The sequence below is a fragment of the Grampus griseus genome (assembly GCF_964374135.1).
Source record: "Grampus griseus genome assembly, chromosome: 1".
Classification (NCBI taxonomy): domain Eukaryota; kingdom Metazoa; phylum Chordata; class Mammalia; order Artiodactyla; family Delphinidae; genus Grampus; species Grampus griseus.
This window is the reverse complement of record NC_139017.1, coordinates 34,730,294-34,754,897: the sequence shown is the minus strand read 5'-3', so window position 1 is coordinate 34,754,897 and position 24,604 is coordinate 34,730,294. Positions and strand designations below refer to the sequence as shown.

General features: G+C 36.5%; 1 protein-coding gene across 2 annotated transcripts in view; it reads left to right on the top strand.

The window, feature by feature from the left end:
• Positions 1-820: 820 nt before the first annotated feature.
• The window catches only part of SHCBP1L (SHC binding and spindle associated 1 like), a gene marked incomplete at both ends in the record, with an annotated part of 45,244 nt that continues 21,460 nt past the window's right edge, over positions 821-24,604 (top strand). The window contains 6 exons of one of the 2 annotated variants that reach the window (XM_082663519.1): positions 821-1,315; positions 3,002-3,151; positions 11,148-11,362; positions 12,265-12,351; positions 12,421-12,639; positions 23,550-23,655. In XM_082663519.1, the coding sequence (XP_082519645.1) occupies positions 842-1,315; positions 3,002-3,151; positions 11,148-11,362; positions 12,265-12,351; positions 12,421-12,639; positions 23,550-23,655 (1,251 nt within the window). The remainder of the gene's footprint in view (positions 1,316-3,001; positions 3,152-11,147; positions 11,363-12,264; positions 12,352-12,420; positions 12,640-23,549; positions 23,656-24,604) is intronic. The other variant, XM_082663518.1, reaches the window with a different exon arrangement.

Genomic DNA, 24,604 nt, shown 5'->3' with positions numbered 1-24,604 from the left:
AATAGTAAAATCACAGAAACGAATGGTCTCTGTTCTCCAAAGTATCATCTTGAGCAGACTTTTATTATTAAAGTGTTATAGTTTGCACACATTATTCCCAGCTGGAAATTTGCGTCCAGTTTAACAGTTACATAATATAATCTTTCACGTGAGAATTTTGAGCAACACAATAGGGGCATGAAAATAGACTAACCTATCCTTCTTGGCAGAAAATGTCTTGCTTAAAATGTAAAAGAAATTTTATTTTGGGAACCCTGTGAATATGTTGGAGGAAACCTACATCGTTGAATTTGACACTGGAGTTAACTCTAGTAATAACCAGAAAGTTGTAGTTATCATCACCACCCAGTATAAAAATAAATTTTCCTCCAGGTTGTGTTTGTGCAGACACGCGTGTATAGAGGGTTAGGTACCACCTACATTCGTTAGGTCATGAGGACCTGGAGGGTGACGCACAATCACCCTGAAAACGTGTGAGGACCCCATAAAAACCCTCCATGGGGAGAGAAGTCTGTCTCTGGATGGTTCTGAGGTGAGTAGGGTGAGGTTAGAGCCAGCGCCCGCGGAGTGGGCATCATCTAGTGGCGCCCCTACCCCGCCCGCCAACAGCTGGCCCAGAACCTTCCTTCCCCCACGCCCCGTCGCGCCCCACAGTATCCCTACCTACCTCCAAGCCCCAGAACCACCCGCGACACCCGGACCCGCGCCCACCACCCCATCCCCTAACTCCCTCCAGGCGGGATCCCCTCGAGCCGCCGCGCTCGTTGCTCGCCCATTGGCCCGCGCGGTCCGGGCCGTAAAGCGACTAACGGTTGCCGCTGGCCCGCAGGGTGCTGAGGAGATGGCGTCGGGATCCAGAGCCACGGTGCCTGAAGACTCGGTCCGAACCGTCAGCCCCGGGCAGCGAGGCGAGAAGTCTGTCTCCGCGCTCACCGGGGACTCGGTGGAGGCGGGGACCCTGAAGAGCGCCGCGTCTACCGTGCGGTGGGTGGTGGCCTCCCCTCGCCCCGTGAAGCGGAAAGCCGTCCGGGAGGCGGCCCAGCGGCGGCTCCAGCTCCTGCCGGGCTCTCAGGCCGAGGGCCGGGGACAGGGGCCCGAGGAAGAGGAAGAGGAGCCCCTTCTGTCGGTGCCGGAGGAGGATGACGAGAAAGCGCAGCCACTGCCCCCAGTCTGCGTGTCCCCCATGAGGGGGATGTGGAGGGAGGAGAAGGTGGCCCTGTATTGCGACGAGGTGCTGCAGGGCTGCAAGGTGAGAAGGAGAAGAAAACGGACGGGAATCCAGGGGGACTCGGGTCTTCCTCCTATGCTGATGGGGGTACAGATGGCACAAAGAAACCCTGCATTTCAAAAAGTAAATTTACGGGGCTTCCCTGGTGGCGCAGTGGTTGAGAGTCCGCCTGCCAATGCAGGGGACACGGGTTCGTGCCCCGGTCCGGGAAGATCCCACATGCCGCGGAGCGGCTGGGCCCGTGAGCCATGGCCGTTGAGCCTGCGCGTCCGGAGCCTGTGCTCCGCAACGGGAGGGAGAGGCCACAACAGTGAGAGGCCCGCGTACCACAAAAAAAAAAAAGTAAATTTACTCCACACTTCCAGGGCTTCCACCTTGTTAGAGGTTCCCAGGCCCTGTTAAAAGAGTTCCAATTCGATTTTCCTTCAAACAGATCACATAGTGTTTTCTGGTTTTCTGAGAGGTTATCAGTGCCCAGGTATGCATCTTAGTGTTTTCGTTAACAATCTGTGCCCAAGCGTAAGGATAAGGTTACTTAGCCTTGACTTTTACACTACAATAACTCAAAACGTTTACATTTTAAGAGTGGTTCCCAGCCATCAGTCTAGGATGTGGAATGAGGTTTTGTAAAGAAGATACATACTTGGTAATACTGAATAGAGCAAATATTGTTTCTTCTAACCTGTTTTTTCTTTTTTTAAGTTATAGCAGAAGAATTTGTGTACAAGGATTTCATTGCACCGATGTTTATAAAATTTAAAAACTAGAAACTAAATTTCCAACTATGGGGGCTGTAAAGAACTTGTGGTGGCTTCATGTAATGGAAAATCATGCAGCTGTAAAAATTATGTTTTCAGAAACTATAGATATGCTTATGCTATAGTGTTAAGAAAAAAAATCAGAAGACAAAACATATGCTTCATATGTATGGATGAATATATGCATAGAAAAAAGACTGGAAGGAAATGCACCAAAATATCAACAATGGTTATTCTGGCTGTCAGGATTAGGGGTGGTTTTTGTTTTCCTTATATTATCTGTATTTTGCAGATTTTCTGTAGGTTAACCATATTTTATAATCAGAAGAAAAATTTTAAAAATACTGTTACCATAAAACTAGAATGGTACTTAATGACCAACTTATATTTGATATTCGAGGTTGGAGAAGGCTAGACCTCTTAAAGGCAATTGAAAAACATTTATATAAATCACAGTGTCATTAATCAGTCAGGGTCTAATGACTGAGTTTCATAATAGTTTATATTACTTATCATCCTGAGGTCGCTGAATTGAAATGTAGAAAATCAAATGGGCAGATATTTATTGAATGCTTAAAATGCTCATTTGTTTTATAGAGTAGATTTCTATTTTAAATTTTTATGTACTGAATAAATTTTAAATAAAGTCAATAAATCTTTAAAGTTCAGAAAAAGTCATTACTGTTTTTTAACATGATAATAACTATGTTTTTATATGTATAATTACAGTATACTTTTTGCTCAGTGGATTAATAAAACCAGTTACTTAAAACATAATAAGTAGATGTCTCATCTCTGAATTACTCTATTGAGTGAATAGATCTCTTTTAAATTTATTTTAATTTTTTAATGTTTCTATTTTCCATTAAATATAGATTCAGTTAAAAATCTATTATTTCCCAGGTTTTTCATTATTTAAGGGTATATCGGTTTCATATTTAAATAGAAATCAGTAAAAAAATATATAAATCTATAATTTCATGTATTTATATGTATCTATTTTTTCTTTTGCTAGGCAGAAGATGCTGATGATGCTATGTGTAGATACCTATCAGAAAAATTAAAGTTGAAAGGCAAATGGCTTGGAGTCTGGAAAACTAATCCTGAGTTATTCTTTGTGAAATATGAAGAAGCTTCTATTTCTTTTGTTGGTATACTGGTTGAGGTAAATAATTTTCACCTGATCCTTGTTCTTTGAGTGAAATTATCAGTTCTTTTTAAGACCAAAATGTAACCTTATTAATTTGAGGCTTTGATACTTAAACAAAGGTTGACAAAAGTTTACTTCTATTTTAAGTTTCTAAGCAAATTAATAGTGTAAAAAGAAGGTAAGGAGGGATATTAGCACCCATTTACCTATAAACAGTTGTCATTAAATCAAATCTAGTAGTATTACATAATATTTATTAGCCTAGTTTTAATTGCTCAAATAACATAAAAATAAAGTGCATTTCTTAAAATTTAGTAACTTAGGCTTTAATTAACTTGGGCCCTTTTCCCCCATCATTTCTCTTTAATCTTCATTTATCTGAATTATGAGGTTTAGTTACATTAGGAAAGAAAAAAATAGATCAGAAAACTATTGGTAAAATTTGAAATATTTTCCTATGAAAAGTGCCCTTTTAGTATAATACATCCACTTCCAAACCTTCAGCTGATACAATTTTGCTTTTATAGGTCTATATGTTAAATATTGTAGCATATTTGACATGATAAATTCAATTCACTTAAAGGTTAATTATCCTTGTATAGAAATCAATATTTACAATCACAAATGGTACCCCTGTTTCAGATAGCTATTTCAAATCTGTGGTTTCGGTGACAAGAAAAAATTGTGTTTGAAACTCATTACATTGCACACTGCCTGAAAACAATTCAATTCTGTGTTATATGGAAAAGTAAATTAGTGGTATTTTTACAGTAAAAGATGGCATATTTTCAGTCATAGCTGCTACAAAAGAATATGAAAGTCTTGGGATTAATTTTCCAATAATACTCTATTTTTAGTGGTCCTTTGAGGTTTGACCAACTTCAGATTTTGAGTAGATTTTGCCTAGAACTTTCATAACTTCTTTGGACTTTTTTCATGTGGATAAAATAAGAGGAGGTGGACTCTATAGTATCTGAAAAAAATTTTTTAACAGTATAAGTTTGGGCTTTTTCAGTCAAGTTTTATGAGGAAGTCCCACATATACAACATACTAAAGTGGAACATTCCTGATTGAAATGAGGGATGGTAACATAGCAATTGCTTGGCTTCTCTCTCAACATCACATGATAGCCCCTACATTCCATAAAACTTTTCAAGATCCCTAAAGTTACATGGAAACTCACTGGATTAGGTTATCCAAAAATTCTATCAAGTTCTAAGATTTTACATGCAATATATTTACTCTCTTCCTTATTCCAAAAATAACAAACAAGATTACACATAATTAGATTGCTTTAAAATCCTCTACGAAATGCTAACGTCCTTTAAACATTAGAAAGGTGGGAAGAAAAGTGAGAACAGAAGAAAAGCAGAATAACATATTGGCAGATTCTAATTTGCATTACAAGGCATTGAGACTAGCTCTTGGGACCTCTTAAGATTGTGCTGCACAATTCACATTTGGTGGTTTTGTCTGCCTCCACTTCTTTAGTCTTACTTGAATCGAAATATCAACAGTGCTGTATAATGCTCCTTGTTCTGAAGTTACAATAATCTATTCCTATGGACCTCAATCTCTGGCTTTAGCTTTAGATGCTATATTAGTTTTTCTATTGCTGCTGCAACAAATTACCACAAATTTGGTGGCTTAATATAAATTTGTTCTTTTACAATTCTATAGGAAAGGAATCTGACATGGGACTAATTGGGCTAAAATCAAGGAGTAGACAGGGCTTATTCCTTTCTGGAAGCTCTAGGGGAAAATCTGTTTCCCTGTCTTTTCCAGCCTTTATAAGGTACCTGCATTCCATGACTTGTGGCCCCCTTTATCCATTTTCAAAGTCCTTCTCACACTATCTCTCTGGTTCCCTACAGTCTAGAAAGGTGCTTCCATTTTAAAAGACTCATGATTAGAATGGGCCCAACTGGGTAATCCAAGAGAACTTCCCCATCTCAATTCCTTAACCATAATTACATCTGTAAAGTCCCTGTTGCCTTGTAAAGTAATATATTCACAGGTTCTAAGTAGTAGGGGACCATTTGAGGGCCATTATTCTGACTAATACAGATCCATACAACAAAGAGAAAAGGCTTGGAAATATAATATTTGATTGGAAGGAAATCTAGCATATCCTTCTTTGTTACAAAGTGGGCCAAATAGTAAGGAAACTTTTTTATAACCTCTGTAGAAAGCAATTTGGTAAAATATATTAAGAACTTTAAAATAGTTTATTTGTTGTAAGTCAGTTATTTCTCAATAAAGCTGGAAGAAATAAAAATAGTAAGAAATAAATAGACCCCACTGCACAGAAAAATAAATAAAAATTTAAAATGTTCATTTTATTTCTAGAAATTCATTCTATAGAAATCATAAATGTAGAAAAAGATTTAATGTATTTAAGGTAATCAAGTCATATTTATACAATAAAAAATTGGGAAGACCATAAAAGTTTAATAATAGGATATGGGTCAAATAAATGATAATTTATTCATAAGATAGAATATCATGTAGTTATAAAACTTATGATAACAAAAAAACTCTTAATGATTTGGAACATGCTCATTGTGTACATAAAGTAAAACAGAAGACACAAAACTAAATATACAGTATGATCCAACGAAGTACATAGGAATAAAACTGGAAGATAAAGAGCAAAAGGTTAACAGTGGTTATCTCTGACGACAGAATTTTGGTTGATTTTTTAAAATTTTGTAAAAAAAGCATGTCTAGTCACCATCAGTAAGCTTTCTTGGACAACATGCTTTAAAATTTTGTTTATATCCCTTGATGAAGGCTTAGAGAATCTTTAATTTGCAGATGTTGAAGGGAATTCTCAGTGGATTCTGGAAATTGGTTATTTACCTGATTCTGCTATATCATAGTTGTAAAGAGGAAATAGTAACTTTGGGCTGTGCTCAACATTCACAGCTTGCATCGCGGCTATTTCCACACACTCCCAACTCCAGTAATAGGCTCCTTGGTTTTAAAGCCTGTTTTAAAACTTGGTGATCTCTAGACCTGCTGGACAGCTTTTGGGATCTCCCTCCATCATCATCCTAGAAATTTCTTTCATCATTCTCTTGTGTAAATAACCTATTTCCCCAAATTGCTTTTTTCTTAGTTTATTCTCTCATTTTGGCCAAGGATCTTATCCTAATAGCTTCACGGGTAAGGGCACAAAGTAGATAAAATTTTTGTGATATTGTGTGCTTGAAAATATCTTTACAGATCTTCAAGTTTATTTGACAGATTAACTGGATACACAAATTCTAGGTTTGATTTCATGCCCAGAATTTGTAAAATTCTATTCCATTGTCTTCAAACTTCCAGTGTTGCTGGTTGAGAATCCAGTGTCACTGATTCTTTGATGATATATATATATATAGATATAGATATAGATATAGATATAAAATATATGTATATATTTTTGTGGCTGTGTTGAGCCTTCGTTGCTGCGCATGGGCTTTCTCTAGTTGCAGCGAGCAGGGGCTACTCTTCGTTATGGTGCGCAGGCTTCTCATTGCAGTGGCTTCTCTTGTTGCGGAGCAATAGGCTCTGGGCTTGTGAGCTTCAGTAGTTGCAGTGCGTGGGCTCAGCAGTTGTGGCTCGCGGGCTTAGGTGCTCTGTGGCATGTGGGATCTTCCTGGACCAGCACTCGAACCCGTGTCCCCTGCATTGGCAGGCAGACTCTTAACCACTGTGCCACTAGGGAAGTCCAGCTGATACATTGTTTCCTGTCTGAAAACTTGTAGTATCTTCTCTTATAGTATTGTCCCCAGAGTCCTTCACCAAAATGATAGCAAAGGGATTTTTTAAAAGGTACCCAAGGACAAGAGATAGAAAAGGAGACAATAGCAACACAATTTAGAAGGTGTAAAACATATAAATAAATGACAACTGACTTAGTAGCGCTAAGAAAGTTGAATTCTGTTTACAGTAGGGAAAGCCGAAAAAAACAAAACACTTGATTTACACTGCATAACCCCAAAGGCTTAGGAACTGACTGTACTGAGAACTTGAATTGGCTTGAAGATGGAGCTTGAATTCAAGAAGAATAGCTTGAAAGGTATTTAAGAAACAGAGACTTCCCTTCCAGGAAGATGGAGTAGACAAACTTTGCCCTATTCTTCCTATCAAGTACAGCTAAAAACCCTGGATTATATGTGTAAATAAACATAAGACTCTGCAAGTTGGAGAGGAGGCAGATTGTCTAGGGACCTTGTGACACAAGGAATGACATGATGATGAGTTCCCTGGGCTTTGCTTCATATATCCTAGACTGTGTACTAGAGGACCTGGAAACCTGGAAACACCAACAGGTGTAGGAAAAAAAATTAAAAATTCCGCTCAAAAGCCTGCTTTCTCTAGTCAAAGTTAGGAAAGGGACAGCCAAACAATACAGAAAAAAAACTGCTGCTCTTCACTCCCATCTTGCAAGAAAAGACAAAGTGAAGAACCTACACTTCCACCCTTGCCAAGTTGTAACAAGGCACACTAACCCCACTCCCAGAGTGGTGTTAGAGAAGATCTAGTGGGAAGAAAATGGGGAGCTGGGTGATAAGGAACTTTCCCTGCCTTCCATGATGTCAGTGTAGACTACATGGGAAGCCCGGACTACCACCCCCACTGGTAAAGGGACTCCTTCCACTCCCTGCAAGGATGGTGTCAGAAAAGGTCTAGTGGAGAATCAGAACTTTCACTACCACCCCCATGATGTTAGTGGAGACAACGTAGGGAGCAGTAATGAGGTGCTCTCCTCTCTCTGAGTCAGGGTGGTATCAGTGGAGGCCTAACAGAGAACCTGAACTCCCACCCCTGAATAGCAGTAATGAACAACCCCCTCATCCTCCAGGATCAACAGAGGCTGAGCAGAGAATATGGACTTCCATCCCCATCTGGCAGTAACAAAGCCCCTTTTCCATGCCGGATTGGTGTCAGAGGAGGACTGATAAAATAAAAGATTTAAATAAAATCAATACTCTCACAATGTAATACACAAAATGTCCAGTTTTCAATAGAAAATTACTTGTCATCACTCTCAATCACTTCTAAGACCCAGGAAGATCTCAACTTGAATGAGATAAACCAATAGACATCAACACTGAGATGACACAAATGTTAGAATTATCTGATAAGGATTTTAAAGCAGCCATCATAAAAATGCATCAGTGAGCAATTATGAACACACGTGAAATGAAAAAATAGGTCTCAGCAAAGAAATAGAAAGTAAGTAAATGAAAGATATAAAGAAAATGAAATGATGTAAAGAAAAAACAAAACAAAGTTTTAGAACTAAAACTAAAAAATATATAGTAACTGCAATTAAAAACTCAGTGGATGTGCTCAACAACAGAATGAAGACAGAGGAAACAATCAGTAAACTTGAAGGTAGAATAATAGAAATGACCTAACTGAACACCTGAGAGAAAATAGATGAAAAAAACCCCCAAAACCAAAAAATAAGCAAACAAATAAAAAACGGAGCCTCAGGGCCATGTTAGACTATAACAATTCATGTCTTCAGAGTCCTAGAAGAAAAGATTGGGCTGAAAAAAAATATTCAAAGAAATAATGGCTGAAATTCCCCAAATTTGGCAAAAGACATAAACCTACAGATTTAAGAAGCTGGCTTGAGAAGCATGGTTAAAGATGGGAGTATCCCACTGAAAAAAAGATTGTGATACTTCATTGGTACTGAATGTTAGGATCCTCTGTCCTCTACCCTGATTCTCCTTCTAGAACACAGGCAGCTAAGGCATATCTCTCTAGGCATTAAAATTGAAAGATTCTTCTATGATCAGTTCAAAAGAAAAGATCTAAAGATACTGATACATGAAGTTCCCATGGAAAGAGCCTGGGCAGAACATCTTACAGTGGATCCATAGTAGACTTGTTCCACACAGACCTTCCAATTACCTTTATAGTACTCAACTCTTAAATATGAGCAGACAGCCAAGGGTCACCAGACATTTGAGGAAACTTAAATATCAAAACAGTGGTTAAAACAGCAGAAAAGGAGACATTTGGAAGAAACAGATGACAGGGAGAAGAAAAACACACACATATATATAAAACTATTAATATTCTCAGAAAGAAGAGACAAGCTAAAGCATTCATGAAACAAGAACTGGATCCTGTATGATGGGAAAATTCCAAGAAAGAAAGAGAGCTTTTGGAAAATAAAAATACAACAGCAAGTGAAAAACTGAATAGAAGGATTAGAAGCATTAGAAGATAAAGTGGAGTAAAATCTCCCATAAAGTAGAGCTGAAGGACTAAGAAATGGAAAGGAAATAGAGGAGAGTAGTTAGGGGATTGGGTCCAACATCCAATTAAATGTTCTAGAGAGAGAAAAGGAAGGAGGGAGGGAGGGAAGAAAAGAAGAGGAGAAGGAGAGAGAGAGAGAAATAGGAAGAGGAGAAAACAAGAACAACAGACAGAGGAAAGAAAATTGTCAAGTTGTGAAAGTTTCCTAGAACAAAAGGACATGAATTTCTAAATTGAAAAGGCCCACTGATTGTCTAGCACATAGTGAAATTTGAGAACACGAGGGCCAAAGAGAAGGTTGAGCAGGATTACAGAGAGAAAAACAATAAGTTCATATAAATGATCAAGAGGCAGAATAGCATTGGACTTCTCAAAAGTAAGTTCTTAACTTTAAAAAGCTATGTAAGTATATTGTCAACAAAAGTGATATCCTAACCTAGAATTCTATACCCAGTCACACTATCAGTTAAGTAAAAGAGTAGAAAAAATTTTCTCTTTTCAAGGATATCATATAGTATATAGCCTTTTCAGGTTGGTTTCTTTCACTTAGTAATATGCATTTAAGGTTCCTCCATGTTCTTTCATGGCTTGACGGCTCATTCCTTTTTACCACTGAATAATATTCCATTGCCTGGATGTACCACAGTTTATTTATCCATTCATCTACTGAAGGGCATCTTGGTTGTTTCCAAGTTTTGGCAGCTATGAATAAAGCTGCTATAAGTAGCATTAGGTAAATAAAATCTACTTAAAAATAAATAATTTTATTGGAGATGTACTTGAAAATGTTTAAAATTCATTATTGGAAGTGTATTTTTTTCAGCTTTATTGAGGTTTAACTAACAAAATTGTAGGATAGAGTGTATAACATGATGATTTTATATATATATATACCCATATACATTGTGAAAGGATTCCCTTCATTAAGTTAATTAACATATCCATCACCTCACATATTTACCCCCCCCCCCTTATTTGGTGAAAAGATTTAAGTTCTATCTTAGGAAATTTCAAATATATACTACAGTGTTATCAACTATAGTCACTATGCTATACATTAGATCCTCAGACCTTATTCACCTTATAGCTGAAAGTTTGTACCCTTTTACCAACTTCTGTAATTTTAAATTTTGTGTTAATACTTAGCATAATTTATTAATTTTTAAAGCTACTGTCAACTCAGTGGTTCTCAAGCACTGATTTTCAGACGTGCTGGAGGTTATCACTCTATTGTGGTGAAATGAGACAAGTAAGCACAATATAGTGTGCAGTTTATGAAGCTAAATTTATTCAACCTAAGGACTTTACCTTTTTTTTTAGGATGTCATTTTTTGATTATGTCCTTTCTACTTTTTTTTGGTACTGTATTAGCCTTTCTTTTAAAAATAATGTAATATAGATAGTAGGATTTTTAAAAACATACTTTTATGGCAAAATTAGTCCAAAAACTTTTTTTAATACTACTATTTTATAAAATCCCAAAGTCTGGCAACTCAAACTTAGAATGATGTGGGACATAGGGAATTCCTCTCATGAACCTTAAAATTAATGTTGTTTAAGAATTAGTTTGAAAAATTGTGTTTATATTTTATTCAATATTGATCTATTATTATTATGTATGTTGATTGTTAGAGAAGTCATAAAAATTTAAAAGAAGAAATTTTATAAGTAGGTCATATTTGAGAAAGAATTCTTGTGGTTTACTTTCATTTATAATTACAAATTTTATAATATTTATCTTAGGTAACTTGTAAACTACGCCAAAGCTCATCATCTTGTTTCAAAGTTACTGTTTCTGTTGCTGAGCCCTTTTCTTCTAACATTGCAAATATTCCAAGGGATTTGGTCGATGAGATTTTGGAAGAACTAGAGCATAGTGTGCCTCTCTTGGAAGTGTACCCTGTTGAAGGACAAGATTCTGATTCACATGATATTGCTTTGGCCTTGGAAGTTGTAAGGTATTAGAGGTTATTTCTTCTGAAAGTTCAATTCTCATATTCAAAAAGTTGATTTAATATGTAAGTTTTGTTCATATAGGCACTTTATTTAACTTTTACTCACTGCTGAATTCAATTTTTCTATTTTTAATGAACATACTTGTAACTTTTACTTAAAACATTCTCTCTTGTGGAAGTTTGCTGTTTTTTGATCTTGCATTTTACAAAAATTGAATTTTGAACAGTTCTAGAGATAAGTAATGCTAAATTCTAGGGAATTCCCTGGCAGTTCAGTGGTTAGGACTCAGCACTTTCATTGCTGGGGCCCAGGTTCAATCCCTGGTCGGGGAACTAAGTTCTGGGAAGCTGCACGGCACAGCCAAAAAAACCCAAAATCCAAAAAACAAAACCACTAAATTCTGTTCATATTTAAGCATCTTAAATATATTAGATTTCATTTTTCACATTTAAAGGTATTACAAATACCTGATGTCTTCATCCCCATTGTGATTGCTTCTTACAAGTTGATATCATTTGAGAGAAGCTATACGTAAGCATAATACAGAATACTGGGGGCATGTTTTTGTTTTCCTAATGCTCCCCCAATATAAAAATATGATGATATCTCAAGTATTATTTCTTTGGTAAACAAAGCCATAGCCACAATCTATGAAATGTGGAACATGAATTTTACAATCCCACTTCAAGAAACATTATCTTATCTGTAGTAACTTGAAATAGAATGCAGATCATCTAATGTATAAAGTTTTACTTTTAATATTAGTTCACTGAAAGATCATTTTGAAATATTTTTCTTAACAATTAAGCTTCATATAAAGATTTCTGACATCAGAATGTCTTTTTAATTCTAAACATGTACTGGCTGATTTTGATCACTGTCATCTCAATTTGATTTATCATAGGTTTTTTTATGACTTTCTTTGGAGGGACTGGGATGATGAAGAAAGTTGTGAGAATTATACTGCTTTGATTGAAGAAAGAATTAATTTGTAAGTATAGTTAAAAGCATTCATCACATTATGTAAGATAAACATTGTAACTATACTCACACTTTTCAGGTGGTGTGATATACAAGATGGAACAATACCTGGTCCTATTGCACAACGTTTCAAAAAAACTTTGGAGAAGTATAAAAACAAGCGAATCGAGCTCATTGAGTATCAGAGCAATATTAAAGAAGATCCATCTGCAGCAGAGGCTGTTGAATGCTGGAAAAAGTACTATGAGATAGTAATGCTCTGTGGATTATTGAAAATGTGGGAAGATTTACGCCTCAGGTAATAATTTGTTCTATTTTAAATGGAAACAAAAAGATTGCATGGTCATTCTTTTATCATATCACTTGTCATATATGTTACCCTAATTGAAATAGATTATAAAAGTAGATGTCCAATTTATAAGCACAGGTGCAACTACCAATATTGGAAAATTATTTTTATATTAGCTGAATTCACTGAAATCATTGTTTTGGGTTTTTTTGATGAAAAAAATCGCATAAATCTAGTCCTTTCCTTACCTTTCTCCTTTACCTTCTTAATTTTGGCCAAAGCATAAGAAAAGAGTAAGTAGACATCATCCACATATAAAATGAAAAGTAGAGAGAGAGTTGACTAATTTGGCTGCCTAATTTCTTTTCTAACCAAAATAAGTTGTTTTTTTGATGTTAAATAAAATAATGCAGATTTAACTGGCATCATTCTCCAGAATACTTCAAAATGTATTAAAATATTTTTACATTACTGTGCAGTAAAGTATATATTTCTGTCTTTGTTTGAAATAGAGGGGAAAGAGGAATTCTTGCTCATGACCCCAAAATTAATGGAAAATCTTGACTGGAGCCAAAGGACTTTTGGCTATTTCATACTAAGTTGTTAAGCTCCTTCCTTTGTGTTCCACCATTACTCATTCTTTGCCTTAGGAATTCTAAGCCATATTTTACTTGTCTAACAATTAATTATTAGCCTAAATATTTTCTTATTCTATTTTCTTTCAAGTTTGACCTTTTTAAATTTTTATTTATTTATTTATTTTTTGCGGTATGCGGGCCTCTCACTGTTGTGGCCTCTCCCGTTGCAGAGCACAGGACAGGCTCTGGATGCACAGGCTCAGTAGCCATGGCTCACGGGCCCAGCCGCTCCGCGGCATGTGGGATCTTCCCGGACCGGGGCACGAACCCGTGTCCCCTGCATCGGCAGGCAGACTCTCAACCACTGTGCCACCAGGGAAGCCCTCAAGTTTGACCTTTAAAAAAAAAAAAAAATTTCTTATTTGTTTATTTATTTGGTTGTGCCGGGTCTTAGTTGCGGCATGCGAACTCTTAGTTGTGGTGCGCATGTGGGATCTAGTTCCCTGACCAGGGATTGAACCCAGGCCCCTGCATTGGGAGTGTGGAGTCTTAACCACTGCACCACCAGGGAAGTCCCCAAGTTTGCCCTTTTTAAAAATCACTAATAATCTCATTCTAGTGCCCATTTTTGATGTTTCATTGTTAGTGGGATTCCTGTGTAACAAAATCTTAGGATTACTTTGGGGAATCAGTATAGATAAGATTTTTGAAATCCACTTATCTAGAAATCCAGATTCAGTGAAAGTTGAATTTTAATACAAGTTATCGTTACTAGACTTTATATTCTAATGGTATAGGGCAACACAGAGTCCTCTCATCTTAAAAGTTATAATCACAGAGAATCTTATTCCAGGGGTGGTGGAGTGAGTTAATTGGTCAAACCTTTCCATAGGTAACAATTATAATATCTGGCAAAATATATTAAAAGTCTTCAAATATTTTAAGGCACTATGAAATGACCAAAAGCATCAGGAACAAGAAAAGTTTATCCTTGGAATGGGTAAGAAATGGGAACTTGTGGCATTCTGTTCTGAGGGTCATCACCAGTTCTCATAGCCCAGGCAACAAAAAAAATGGCATCTTACTGTTTCAAGGTGACAAAGGACAGTGCTGGCAGAGCAGCTGGAAATTTAGTTGGGATAGTCTGAAAGTGAGAGAGCTGCAAAAGGAGTGAGACCCAAAATTTGAGCATAAACTCTGCTCAGATCCTTGGCTGTCCACTAAACTTTGCTAGCAATGGCAGGGGAGAGAAATCTGGGAACTCTGCTAAATAAGGAAGTATAAGAGCGAAACATGGAAGGTGAGAGAACTGAGCAGAGATGTCAGCTGCTACATACCTCAAGGAAAACATTTTGCATTTTGAGGCCAGGCAAGTTAACTGCCTGCTAAAATACAGGACTAACAATCCTCAGAAGAACATAACACAGAGTTACCAGAGTATATTATCCAAAATCTCCAGTGTTCAACCCAAAATTAACAGGTATGCAAAGAAACCAGAAATTTAGATCTATCCTCAGGAAAAAAAGAAGTTAATAGAATCTGATTTTGGGTGGGCCCAGATGTTAGATTTGTCAGACAAAGACTTCAAAGCAGCTGTTATAACTATATCAGAGAACTAAAGGAAAGCATAAGTATACAGAGAATCTCAACAGAGAAATGAAAACTATAAAATAGAACCAAGGATTTCCAGATTCAGCTCTGACATGCAAAGAGCTTGTGAGTTATCAGTCCTATCCTTACAACAAGAAAAAAGCTGAACAAACTTGAAAATTACTTTCTTGGAACTATCAGAGAACTGAGGTCACAGGACAAACTGCCACCCTGAAATCTGGAGAAAGGTAAGAGTCACAGCTAAGATCTGCTTACCTCAAACAGAATCCACTAGAGCCATAAATTGTAAGACTTAAATGGTAATTTTGATAGATTGCTGGAGGCTGAATGTTAACGAGTATGAGAGAAACTCCTGGGGAGCTGCAGTTCTTAGGGAGACCTCATACCTTTGTGGGGTTTAACCTCCAGGAGTCTCACTAGGTTCTCAGGTGAAGAGCCAAGAAAGATCCCATTATGACTGTGGCAGGGTGAAGGGAAAAGTAACCACTGTGAAATATACCCCGAGCATTTTCCATAACAAAGATCTATTCTCCAGGGGAAAAGACTTTACCAGAGCTTTTTCCCACCTAGAGGAAGAGCATTTCCCTGACTCTAGCCCCATCTAGCCTTCTTGTCTGGGTAAAGAGCAGACTAAGAAACACTTGTGAAGGTCACAGTTTGGTGATACAGACTCAGTAAAATTCTGAAAATCAATCATAAGAATATAGAACATTTCCTCTCTGCCGAAACTTAAAACCACACCAACAGGATTCCAGTATAATAACTGGATTATAGTTAAAAGACCTGTAAGACGCAGACTCTTCCAAGAGTAGTTTTAAAGGAAGAGGAGGAGACAGAAATATGGAAAGGAGAGGAGACAGAAATATGGAAAGGAGAGGAGACAGAAATATGGAAACTACAGCAATTTGAAGCCTCTGACACCTAAAGCTACAACAAACACAGGCTACCTCCTGGTTGGATTAATATAAAACCTCACACTAAAAGCCTATCTCCCTCACTTCCTATTAGCCAATACATCATGCGTGGGTTTCAACAAAAAATTATAAGATATGCTAAAAGGCAAGAAAAAACTAAGTCTGAAGAGGGAAAGCAAGCATCAGAACCAGACTCAAGTATGATTTTGGAATTAACCAAACAGGAAATTTAAAATAGCTGTGATTGGGACTTCCGTGGCAGTCCAGTGGTTAGGACTGCGTGCTTCCACTGCAGGGGGCACAGGTTCAATCCCTGGTCAGGGAACTAAGATCCTGCATGCCGTGCAGTACAGCCAAAAAGAAAAAAAAAAAAAAAAGCTATGATTAATACGTTAAGGACTTTAATGGGAAAAAGTACACAACCTGCAAGAACAGATGGCTAATGTAAGCAGAAGATGGAATCTGTAAGAACAAATTAAAAAATCATGCTAGAAATCAAAGACACTGTAAATAGAAATGAAGAATACCTTTGAAGGGCTCACCAGTAGATGGGACACAACTGAGGAAAGAATCAGAAAGCTTGAAGATATGTCAATTGCATTGTCTCAAACTGAAATGCAAAGAGAAAAAATAATGAAAAAACAACAAAACATACAAAAACTGTGGAACAGTTTCAAAGAATGTAGCATATGTGTAATTGGAATACCAGAAGAGAAAAAGGAAATGCAGCAGAAAAAAAATTTAAATTAATAATGGTGAAAGGGCTTCCCTGTTGGTGCAGTGGTTGAGAGTCCGCCTGCTGATGCAGGGGACACGGGTTCGTGCCGCGGTCCGGGAAGATCCCACATGCCACGGAGCGGCTAGGCCCGTGAGCCATGGCTGCTGAGCCTGTGCGTCCGGAGCCTGTGCTCCACAACGGGAGAGGCCACAACAGTGAGAGGCCCGCGTACCGCAGGAAAAAAAAAAATAATAATAATGGTGAAGATTTTCCAAATTAAATGCAGACACCAAACCACAGATTCAGGAAGCTTAGAGAACTCCAAGCAGGATAAATACCCCAAAATTGTATAAATAGGCATATTATATTTAAACTGAAGAAAATCAAAGATAAAGAAAAAATCTTGAAAGAAGCCTAGGGGGGTAAGGAAACCCTACCTATAGGTGAACAAGAATGAGAAATTCAGTGGGCTCCTTATAAGAAATCATGTAAACAAGATGATAGTAGAGTGAAATATTCAGTGTTGAAAGAAAACCACCATCCTAGAATTCTATGTCTAGTGAAATTATCATTCAAAAGTGAAGGGGAATAGCTTCCTTAGACCAAAAAAAAAAAAAAAAGAAGAGCAAACTAACAAAAACCAAAGGAATTTGTCACCAGTAGATTGGCCTTGCAAGAAAGGCTAACGGAAGTTCTTCAGGGAGAAGAAAAATTAGTAAAGGTCAGAAACTCAGATCTACTTATACAAAAGAAGAGCTTTGGAGGAGGAATAAATGAAGATAAAATCTTTTTTTTTTCTTATTCTCAATAGATCTCTATCAATCTAAAAGATAACTATTTAAAGTAATAGTAGTTATGATGGTATTAGGTGGTAATTGTTTATGGATTGGTTAAATAAGTGACAGTAATATCATAGGGATAGGAGGGGAGAAATGGGAAAACTCTGTTAAAAGGTACCTGTACTGTACATGAAGTAGTATAGTGTTATTTGATGGTGGACTTAGTTTAAAATGTATATTGCCATCTATAGGGCAAACACTAAAAAAACTTTTTAAAATAATTGATATGTTAAGAGGGAAGATAAAATGGAATTACTAAATGCTCAGCTAAAACTAGAGGAGACAAAAAGGAGGTACAACAAATAGAAAACTGTTGCAAGTGTAGTAGATATTAATTTAACGATATCAATAATTTATTTTTTAAAATTTTTATTTATTTGGTTGTGCTGCGTCCTAGTTGTGGCACGCGGGATCTTTTTAGTTGTGGCACGTGGGGTCTTTAGTTGCGGCATGCGACCTCTTAGTTGCAGCGTGTGGGATCTAGTTCCCCGACCTGGCATTGAACCCAGGCCCCTGGCATTGGGAGCACAGAGTCTTAGCCACTGGATCACCAGGGAAGTTCCTCAATAATTACTTTAAATGTGAATGATCTAAATACATAAATCAAAAGATAAGAGATTGTCAAAGTGGATAAAAAGACAAGATTCAACCATATGTCATCTACAAGAAACCCACTTTAAACATAAAGGCTTAGAAATGTTCAAAGGAAAAGGTTAGAGAAAGATACTTCATGCTAACACAACCATTAAAAAGCTGGAGTAGCTATATTAATTTCAGACAAAGTAGGCTTTCAGAATCAGTAAAATTATCAGGAATTGCATAATGATAAATGGTTTGATTTTCCAAGAAGACATGACAATCCTTAATGTGTGTATGCACCCAACAACAGAGAATCAAAGTATGTGAGGCAAAAACTGATAGAAATGCAAGGACAAATAGACAAATACACTATTATAGTTGGAGACTTCAGCATCCCTTTTTCAATAGTTGATAGATCAAGCAATAATAATAATAGATCTAGAGGAGAATTCCTCTTCTTGAAAAAGAACATTACAAAAACTCTACAGCTAACATCATACTCACTGGTGAGAAACTATATGCTTTCCCTCTAGGAATAAGGCAAGAATATTTTCTCTAATCACTTCTATTCACCATCATACTAGAAGTCTTAGATAGTGCAATAGTACAAGAAATAGAAATGAAAGGTATACAGGCTGGGAAGGAATAAATAAAACTCTTTACAGATGACATGACTGTCTACATAGAGAATCCTAAATAACCACCACAATAACAAAAAAGCCTGGAACAAAAAATGAGTATAGCCAGTTCACAGGATGCAAGGTTAATATTCAAAAGTCAATTTCTTCCACCCCAATGTTCATAGCAACATTATTTATAATAGCCAAGATATGTAAGCAACCTAAGTCCATATAGATTCAATGGAATAGTACTCAGCCATATAAAGAATGAAATTTTGCAATTTGCAACAATATGGATGGACCTGGAGGTATTATGCTTAGTGAAATAAGTCAGACAGAGAAAAATAAATACTGTCTGTATTCACTTGTGTGTGGAATATAAAAAATAAAACAAACTGGTGACTATAACAAAAAAGAAACAGACCTACAGATATAGAGAACAAACTAGTGGTTACCAGTGGGGAGAGGAAAAGGGGGAGACACAAGATAGGAGTAGGGGATTAAAAAGTACACACTACTATGTATAAAATAAATAAGCTACAAGGATATATTGTACAGCACAGGGAATATAGCCAATATCTTATAATAACTATAAGTGAATTATAATCTATAAAAATTTTGAATCATTTTGTACACCTGAAACTAATATAATATTGTAAATCAGTAAACCTCAGTTAAAAAGTCAATTGCTTCCTTATAAACCAGGAACAATTTAGAATTCTAAAAAATACCACTTACAGTAGAGCCAAAAAAATGAAATACTTAGGTATAAATCTAACAAAATATGTATAGGATCTATATGTGAAAAATTATAAAACTATGATGACAGAAAAGAAAAGGGAATGTAAATAAATGAAGAGATAGTCCATGTTCACGGATTGGAAGACTCAATGTTGTTAAGATGTCAGTTCTTTCCAACTTGATCTATAGATTCAATGCAATCCTAATGAAAATCTCAGAAAGCTATTTTGTAGATACCACCTACTTCTAAAATTTGTATGGAAAGGCAATAGCCTAAGATAGCCAACACAGTACCAAAGAAGAATAAAGTGGGAGTACTCATACTACCCAATTTTAAGGTTTACTATAAAGCTACAGTAATCAGAGGAGCATGGTATTGGTGAAGGAATAGACATATAGATCAATGGAACAGAATAGAGAGTCCATAAATGGATCTACACAAATATAGTTGACTGATTTTTGGCAAAGGAAATTAAATAGAGAAAGGATATTCTTTTCAACAAATGGAGTTAGAATAATTGAATGTCCTTGTGTAAAAACATGAACTTAGACACAGACCTTACACCTTTCACAAAAAATTAACTCACAGTGATCCGTAGACCTAAATGTAAACAAACTAAGACTTCTAGAATAAAACAGAAGAAAATCTATGTGACTTTGGGTTTGGCAATGAGTTTTTATATACAACACCAAAAGTATGATCCATGAGAGAAAAAGATGATGAATTAGACTTCATTAAAATGAAAAACTTCTGCTCTGTGAAAGACACTGTTAAGGGAATGAAAAGATTAGCCATAGATTCGGAGAAAATATTTGCAAAACACATATCTTATAAAGGATTTGTATCTAGGGGAATTCCCTGGCAGTCCAGTGGTTAGGACTCTGCGCTTCCACTGCAGTGGGCACGAGTTTAATACCTGGTCAGGAACTAAGATCCTGCATGGCATGTGGTGTGGCCAAAAAAAAAAGAGACATATCTAATATATAGATAGATAGATATAGATAGATCTCTTAAAATTCATTCATAAGTAGCAAATAACCCAATTAAAAATGGGAAAAGGACTTAAACAGACACCTTACCAAAGAAAATATATAGATGGTAAATGGTAAATAAGCATATAAAAAGATGCTTGAGGGACTTCCCTGGTGGTGCAGTGGTTAAGAATATGCCTGCAAATGAAGGGGACACAGGTTCAGTCCCTGGTCCGGGAAGATCCCACATGCCATGGAGCAACTAAGCTCGTGTGCCACAACTACTGGTCCTGCGCTCTAGAGCCTGTGAGCCACAAATACTGAGCCCGCGTGCCACAACTACTGAAGCTTGCATGCCCAGAGCCCATGCTCCACAACAAGAGAAGCCACCATGAGAGGCCCGCGCACCGCAGCAAAGAGTAGACTCCGCTCGCTGCAACTAGAGAAAGCCCACACGCAGCAATGAAGACCCAACACAGCCAAAAATAAATAAATCAATAAATTAAAAAAAAGATGCTCAACATCATTTGTCATTAGGGAATTACAAATTAAAATGAGATCTCATTATAACCTATTAGAATGGCTAAACAAACAAAACAAAGCAAAAACCTGACAATACCTATTGCTGACAAGGATGTGGAGCAATAGGAACTCTCATTATTTATGGGAATACAGAGTAGTACAGCCTCTTTTGAAGATGGTTAGATAGTTTCTTAAAAGCTAAACTTATTCAAACCGTTGGTATTTACCCAAATAAGTTGAAAATATGAACAGAAATAAAAAGGATTATTAAGGAATAGTATGAGCAATTATATGCCAACAAATTAGATAACCTAGATCAAATGGACACAATCTACCAAAACTGACTCAAACAGAAACAGAAAATTTGAATGGACCTATAGCAAGTAGGGAGATTGAATTAGCAAATTTAAAAACTATCCACAAAGAAAAGCCAAGGACCAGATATCTTCACTGGTGAATTCTACCAAACATTTAAAGAATTAACACCAATTTTTGTTTTTTACAAACTCTTCCAGAAAATAAAAAGAGAAGGGAACACCTCCCCAACTCATTCTATGAGGCCACTATCAATCACCCTGATACTAAAACTATAGAAAGACATAACAAGAAAACTACATAAACTATCCCATATAAATATAGATGCAAAATCCTCAGTAATACTTTAACAAACTGAGTCTAGCAACATATAAAAAGGATCATACATTATGACAAGTGGAGTTTATCCCAGGAATGCAAGGTTCGTTTAAAATATGAAAATAAATCAATGTAATACACAATAAAGCCATATTATCATCTCAATTGTTATAGAAAAATCATTTGACAAAATTCAACACTCTTTCACAACAAAAATTCTCAAAAAGCTTGGAATAGCATGGATCTTTCCCAACCTGTTTGAGACCATCTATGAAAAACCTATAATTAACATCATACTTACTGATGAAAGAATGGATATTTCCCTGCCTAAGATCAGGAACAAGACAAGTATGTCCATTCTTGTATTCAGTTGTACTAGAGTTACTAGCCAGAGCAGTAGGCAAGAAAAAGAAATAAAAGTCATCCAGATCAGAAAGGGAAAAGTAAAATTATCTGTACTTGCAGATGACATGCTTGTATATAGAAAATCCTATAATGAAATACTGCTCTGCGCTATAAAGAAATAAATTGCTGATACACAAAATAACATGATGGATCTCAAAATAGTCTGACTGAAAAAAGCCAGACACAAGAGAGTACATAGCATATTCCATTTTAAAATTCCATTTAAAAATTCCAAGAAAGGGGGCTTCCCTGGTGGCGCAGTGGCTGAGAGTCCACCTGCTGATGCAGGGGCCATGGGTTCGTGCCCCGGTCCGGGAAGATCCCACATGCCGCGGGGCGGCTGCGCCCGTGAACCATGGCCGCTGAGCCTGTGCGTCCGGAGCCTGTGCTCCGCAACGAGAGAGGCCACAAGAGTGAGAGGCCCCCGTACCTCAAAAAAAAAAAACAAAAAAAAAACTTCCAAGAAAGGGAAATCTATGACAGAAAGCAGATCAGTGGTTTTCTGGGAGTGGATGTGGAGGATTGACTGCAAAGATGCATGAAGGAACTTATCAGTATGATGGGAATGTTCTATATCTTGATTATTATGATTGAGTTAAATGGGTGTTTACATTTGTGAAACCTCATAGAATGGTTCATTTAAAATGAGTGTCTGTGATGTAAATTATACCTTAATAAAGGTATAATTTAAAAAATCACATATACCTTTAATTTCAAAACTAGGATTGTATGAGAAACTACTTATTTCCTGCATGTAAGATACTTTACTCTTTGAGCAACTAGTAATTAGCTATACAGTGAAAAAAATGTATGAGTATTTCTCTCAAAATCAAAACCAATTGCTTAAATAGGTATAAAAATGCTGAATGGGTTTGATTTTGAAATGTTGAATGAAACTTTTGCTTTGGAGGACATTGCTAGTATCTTAAAATTCAAAATTTAATAATTGGTGTCATAAATTCTTAGAAACAGTTTTCTGAATTTTTAAGCTTTACAAAAATATTAACAATTGAAATATAAGCTGAAAAATATTGGTATTAATGCTGCATCCCATTAGCATCAGGCAATAATCAAAGTGCTGCAGAGAACCCAAAAGATTACACCGAAGGAGACTACTGGTAAATATGTTGAAAAAGGAGTATCCCTTTTGGCTGACAGTAACGGTAAAAGTTATACTCAATTTTTTTTTTCCTTTCTTTCTTTTGATGACATTTACATGATTGATAGGAAACAGGAACTGTAAAGAAAAGCAGAAAGAAGAGAAAGAGCGCTGAACATCCAACAGTTAAGAAGCAATGAAGAGGGAAGCTATAATTGTTCTGCTGGGAGGCCAGCAGCCAACTATATCTATGGAGAACTTAACCTTTGAAACAAAAACAATCTGTTAAATGAACATAGTATCTCAAATTAGGCATGTCCCAAAACATTCTTATACCTCAGTATCACAGACATAACCTATCGCTGCTTCAAGTGTCTACAATTCAGTGGATTATGAAAGTACAATCAAGAAAATTTCTACTGTATTGAAAAGTTGAGATGATTGTAGTGGGTTGCACGCAGATTTTCATTAAAATGAAAAGAATTTAGAATTCAAAGCTTTAAACACTCAGTTATCTAAAAGATTTCAATTGTTGCATTGCTCTCAAGTTGCTCATTGCTCTCAAGAAGCTTAAAATTAGTGAAACCTATTTCTCAAAGATGCTTAGTACCAAGTTTTAATTTTCTAAGTAAGTATATGTTGTCTTTTTCATGTTACTTTAATCATAAATAAATGTTTTCAACTTCAGAGTTCATGGGCCTTTCTTTCCAAGAATTCTGAGGCGTAGGAAAGGAAAAAGAGACTTTGGAAAGACTATAACACATATCGTAGCAAAAGTGATGACTACTGACATGGTAAGAAATACACTATTATTATTTGTTCATTTATATAGCTGCATATAATCAGAAAAGAAGCTCTTTGAAGGTTGGATTCTTATCTGACAGTAATGCCTTATTTCCTCCATTACGTCCAGCTCAGAGATTGGCAATTAATAGGTACTAAATAAATATATGTCAGCAACTATTTACAGAGTACTAGTCTTGTTGCCAGGTGCTATGCTAGTAGCTATGGGAGACAAATACGAGAAATACTGCATTTGAGGGAGATACAGTTTTGAACCAGACCCACAGTCTTGCTTCTTCCATACATTTGACAAGTTTGAATTATGGTGGAGATATGGACAAGTAAATAGGCTATTACAATTACAACACAAAATGATAAATGCTATGATAGGAGTATGTACAGAAGGCATATAAGATGGGTACATAAGCCAGAGTTAGGAATTCTGGCAGTGCTGGCTGGAAGAAATAACCAGATGAAACCTGAAGGATGAGTGTAAATTTAACCAGCCCAAGAGGGGAAAGTGTTCTAAGTCAGAGTAAATATTTCTATCTCGTTTGACCTCTCAGTAGCATTTCACAGCTCTCTCCTTGGAATACTCTTTTTCATTGTCTTCTGTTACAATACTTTGCTGGTTTCAGTCTGTCTAGTTTTTTTATCCTTCTGTCCTCTAAATGCTTGGAACTTATCTTTTTTCTGCACTATAATATCCCTAAGTGATTTATCTGATCTCTTCCCGTGACTTCAGTTATATACACTGATAATCTAAAATATGTATCCACAGCCCACGTTTCCGTTCTGAGCCCCAGACCTATATGTCTAGCTGCCTATTACTCATCACCCCTTGATTACTTCAACTCAGATGTCCACAATTAAATTCATGATCTTATCCATTGACTTGTTTATATACTAGAGTTCTCTGTTTCAGTAAATGGCTCCACTATCTACCCAGTTGTTAATTAC